At 44.4% G+C, this 4,903-nt stretch overlaps 1 protein-coding gene across 1 annotated transcript; it reads right to left on the bottom strand.

The window, feature by feature from the left end:
• Window positions 1-267: 267 nt before the first annotated feature.
• Window positions 268-1,975, bottom strand: LOC123108574 (7-deoxyloganetin glucosyltransferase-like). The gene is made up of 2 exons (XM_044530339.1): window positions 1,469-1,975; window positions 268-1,362 (listed from the first exon to the last, which is right to left on the bottom strand). The coding sequence occupies exons 1-2, from the start codon at window positions 1,959-1,961 to the stop codon at window positions 410-412; spliced, it is 1,446 nt and encodes a 481-aa protein (XP_044386274.1). The 5' UTR covers window positions 1,962-1,975; the 3' UTR covers window positions 268-409.
• Window positions 1,976-4,903: the final 2,928 nt, after the last annotated feature.

Raw genomic sequence — 4,903 nt, 5'->3', positions numbered from 1 at the left:
CATTAAAGAATATGCTTTACTTTACGCCTAACTAGTGTATTAACCCCTCCTTCCCTATTAATTTGTCTCCCTTCACCAAATGGCCCTCACTTGGATTATGCTCAAGCTCCACCACTGAGCGAGGACCGGTCGGAGTATTGCTTATTTTTTTTCCTTTTTTTTTGCAAATGGTCGGAGTATTGCTTTAAGTATAAGTACGTACGCGTGTACGTAGTACATTCATTCATGCATGCAGAAGGAAACTGTATATCTGGTCCAAAATTGGATGAAACTGGAATTTTTATTTATTAATTAAAATTATGGATTACAGGCATAGGAAAGCGCATTAATTCATGGATGAACTAAAATTCAAACATGGTTATTTATTCTGAAAACAAACACTTGGATACTACTCATGAATCAAAGTGTTTTAGTTTGTTGGTGTTGCGGTGAGCAGCACATCCTTGATGAGGCTGTCAAGGTTGGCCATGGACCTGCCACCCGGCTGCGCGGTTGCACGGACACACATCTCCTCCCACTCGGCCGCCCTGCGCTTCATCTCCCTCCCAGCTCCCTCGCCTCCCATCACCTCCCTTATCCTGGCCTCCACCTCATCGCGGCGCACGTCGTCGCCGACCTCCATGCCGACGCCCCACTCGACACACGCGTAGCGGGCGTTGGTCTGCTGCTCGGCGAAGAAGGGCCAGCAGAGCATGGGCACCCCGGCGCTGATGGACACCAGGGCCGAGTTCCACCCGCTGTGGGTGAGGAAGACGCCGACGGCCTGGTGCCGCAACACCGCCTCCTGCTCGCACCAGCTCGCCAGGAGGCACCTCCCCTTGGTGGCCTCCAGGAACTCGGGAGGCAGCCGCACGGCGGCGCCCTTGGCCAGCAGGTCATTCCTCACGATCCACAGGAAGGGGTGGCCGCAGTTGGCCAGGCCCCACGCGAACTCCACCAGCTCCTCGCTGGACATGGTGGTGATGCTCCCGAAGTTGACGTACACCACCGACCGGGGCTCCCTGCCGTCGAGCCACTCTAGGCAGGAGCGGTCCTCCCTCCAGAGGCTGGCGCGTATCCGGGCGAGCGGGCCGGCTTCGCCCTTGTCCGCGAGGAGGTTGAGCGGGCCAATGGTGTAGACGCGCGGGAGCATGGCGCGCATGGCGTCCAGCGCCGGCTGCTCAAGCTCGTCCAGGGTGTTGACGATGACGGCGGCCGCGCGGCCCGCCTGCTCCGAGTGGTGCAGCAGGAAGTTGAGCATCACGTCGTCGCGGTCGGTGGTGCAGATGAAGGAAGGGAAGTCCCGGAGGCGCATGTGCCGGCTCATCCCGGGAGCCTGCGCCACCGGCGTGTCCAGGTACCCGTTGCTCAGCTGCGCTTCATCTGCTCCACGTCCACGACCACCACGACCACCACGACTAGCATATATTAGCAGTTACCACGTACGTATATACTGCAGTACTGGAGAGGTGAGGTACGCTCTACGTACCTTTGAGGGGAGCGATGCCCTCTTGCATGAGGAACCGGAAGTTGCGGTAGCCAATGTAGCCGCAGGCGCTGGCGGTCCAGAAGAGGACGCACGGCACCCCGATCTCCGCCGCCGCGTCCACGCTGAAGCTCATCACGTTGTCCGCCACCACGCACGTCACCGGCGGCCCAACCCTGTTAAGCTCCCCGAGCAGCCTCTTCAAGGGGGGAAGGCAGGTGGTCATCGTGGAGTAGCACAGGGAGGGTATGTCCTGCGTGGCATCCGCGTCCGATGGCGGCAGGCCGTCGGGGATGGTGGCGAAGCGGAAGTCCGGGAGGCCCTCCACGGCTGCGTCGCCGCGGGAGCGGACCAGGCGCCGGTGGTTGTACTCGGTGTTGACGAAGGTGATGTGGAAGCCCTTGCAGTGAAGAAGCTTGGCCAGCTTCAGCATGGGCGTGACGTGCCCCTGCGTCGGCAACGGCACGATCACCGCGTGAGGCTTCTTCATCTCCATGTTCTCGACCTCGACAGATCGTGCGCTCTTGAGGACCCCTTACTGCTTATATATATATACTCCTACTATGTGCTTCCTCTTTCCCAAATTATATAAGACTTAAGTCCCACCTGTTTTTTTTTTCTTTTTTCAAATTGATAGACAGACTCTAGTCCCACTTGTTTTTTTTTCAAATTGATGGACAGACTTTGATGTATATATATAATAAACATATATCGTTAGATTCATCATAATGTAGTGCTTATAGATTTTTTAAAATGTCAAACTTTACAAAAGTTGACTTAGTTTATAGAGAAAACTATTTATATTTACAACCCCAAACATATAAAATACGACAGTATATTTTATGATGAATCTAATAATATATGTTTGGCATTCTAGATTTAAATATTTTTCTTCACAAATCTAATAAAAGTTTGTGAGGTTTGACTTAAAAAAATATGCACTACATTATGAAACGGAGGGAGTAGTATATAGATTGGGCAGTCCACTTCAAGTCTCACCTGTTTTTTCAAACTAATTAATGTTTTACCTTTTCATGCAAGCATGCTAGTTAACCTCACGCGAGTTTTGTATGTTATATGTAGTATCTGTCAAAATCGAGAGAATGTACGTGTGGTATGTAGTACATAAATTTCTTTTGATATAATTTGTTTTAATATAATAGTTTGTACACAATTTGTTTTAATATAATAGTTTGTACATACAAATATGATGATATTTTCTAAATTTTAAATATAGTATATGTTTATATACTGTATATATATATATATATATATATATATATATATATATATATATATATACATTTTTTTGATACAAGCAGTGGTAGTATCCTCTTAACTCTCTGCATGCCAAGTGTCATCTCAGACTACCATGCATAACGGGTTAGTGGGTGGAAAAATCCGTTAACATTCGGACTAATTGATTCCGTAGAGTTAGGACATGTACAACGGTGCTATCTTATGAGTGCCACGTAGGATAAATGTTGAGGTGGAGGTGAGAGAAATCATAGGAAGAAGGCTTGTCTTCTCTTATTTAAGAGATGATCCCTTAGCACAATATGTCTCACCATATTTTTTGAAATAGCTAGTTATTGAAGATAAGGCTAAGATACAACTCATTGTAGACATACTTTTTTGTAATCTCTAAATTACATGCAACACTTAAGATACAACTATCTTATCAAACATTGTACATGCACTTAATTAGACAACCTACTATTATCCAAGCCACATGCACCACCTCTGATTGCATGGATAAGATTTATCTTGTTTGCATGCTGGATAAATTCACCTAGCTAGATTCGTCTACGGGCAAAGGATAAAAAGTATATATATTCCGTGGTATATGTACTTCATGTTTCCAAATAAATCAGATTATCTATTTTGTTTTCCCTAAAATGTCTTGGTATACTCCATTCTTTTGAAAGTATATGGTATATCCCCCCTAATGATACCATACATACTATATACTCCAAAATAATCATAGAATATATACTCCAGAGTCGTGTAGAGTATGAAGAGTATATTATGTCCAATACAGTGGATGGAGGCATGCCACATGAAGGATGTACTAATTAACAGGCATGATTGCATGAGTATCAAGAGAAGGAGTATGTCAATGGAATTAAATAAGACTATTTAATTATATATTAGTATATGTGGGTGATTTCCATCTAATTTCTCAAGCACCTGACGATGGCTGCACATGTAGTATTCCTCACAAAAAAATGTAGTATGCAGCTAGTATGTAGAGTGAAAGAAAAGAGTGTGTTAATAGAAGAAAAGAGTATGACAGAAGGTAGTGTAGAGTATAATATTTTGTTGAGGAATAGTATGGAGTATAATAGGCAAGGTAGTATGGTGTATGGTGTATGTCAGTATATGCTTACAGAAAACAGGAACAATTATATACTTCATTCAGAAATCATGTAGTGCTAGATGTAATATATGCTGACGTGGGAGAATATGGATTGCTTTATTTTTGGTTTAAACTACGTAGAATATAATATTTTCTGAAAGAATGTATAAAGTATATACACGTTATACTGAATAGAGTATGGAGAATATCATTGCTAACAGAGTTTGTTTATATTTCGAGCTGGTGCGTTCGGTAATACATGATGCATCCATTATGTCAGCCATTCAGGCATCAGAGGAAACAACATGCATCAATGTGTGTCAATACATCTTGAGCCGACGCTGAAGTGTATTCGTCCTCGGAGAGTGGTTTTTTGTGCACCCACACACATTGCACCCCCGATGCACCCATGATAAAAAACTCAGCAAAACATTTAAAAAAATCTGAAACTTTGTGGAAGTGATTATGAATAAATGTTTTAGGGGTTTGCAAAATTTGGTGGCGAAATAACATAAGAGGAAATCTGTACAAAATGAACAACATTTGTCCTGTAACGTGGGTGCAGAGCATCATTTGTATTTCGTTTTGTATGGAGATCATTTTTTTTGATGATCAAACTTTGCAAGCTTCTAAAACATTTCCTCATACTCACACCCACCTAGTTTCAGAGTTTTTTTTTTTTTTTAAATATTTTTTTCGAATTTTTCTGTTCTCTGCGTGGGCGCATCAAAGGTGGGTGCAGTACTACTTTTCCTTCCAAGGAAAGCGTCGGCGGCTGCCACCATACTGCCCGTTACATGCTCCACTAGATCTGACTGTTCTACAACAGCTAGATTTCGATCTCTAGATCCACACGTCTTCATTCATTGGCAATCTTGTCCACATGCAGAGGAACAGGTTGGCGTTCATGCCTTGGTTTTAAAAATTAACAAAGGGAATTGGTATTGATGTAGGTCAGGTCGCCTAGGGAAATCCGCTCGGCACTTTCCACCGGGGAAGATAGATTAGCGGCATCGTCGAGCAGGATGAAGAATCTGGGCGCCCACAAAATCTCAGGCTAAAATCAACAAATTAGGTAT

This window comes from Triticum aestivum, chromosome 5A (assembly GCF_018294505.1).
Source record: "Triticum aestivum cultivar Chinese Spring chromosome 5A, IWGSC CS RefSeq v2.1, whole genome shotgun sequence".
NCBI lineage: Eukaryota > Viridiplantae > Streptophyta > Magnoliopsida > Poales > Poaceae > Triticum > Triticum aestivum.
The sequence above is the reverse complement of the archived record's forward strand: the minus strand, read 5'-3'. Positions and strand labels throughout refer to the sequence as shown.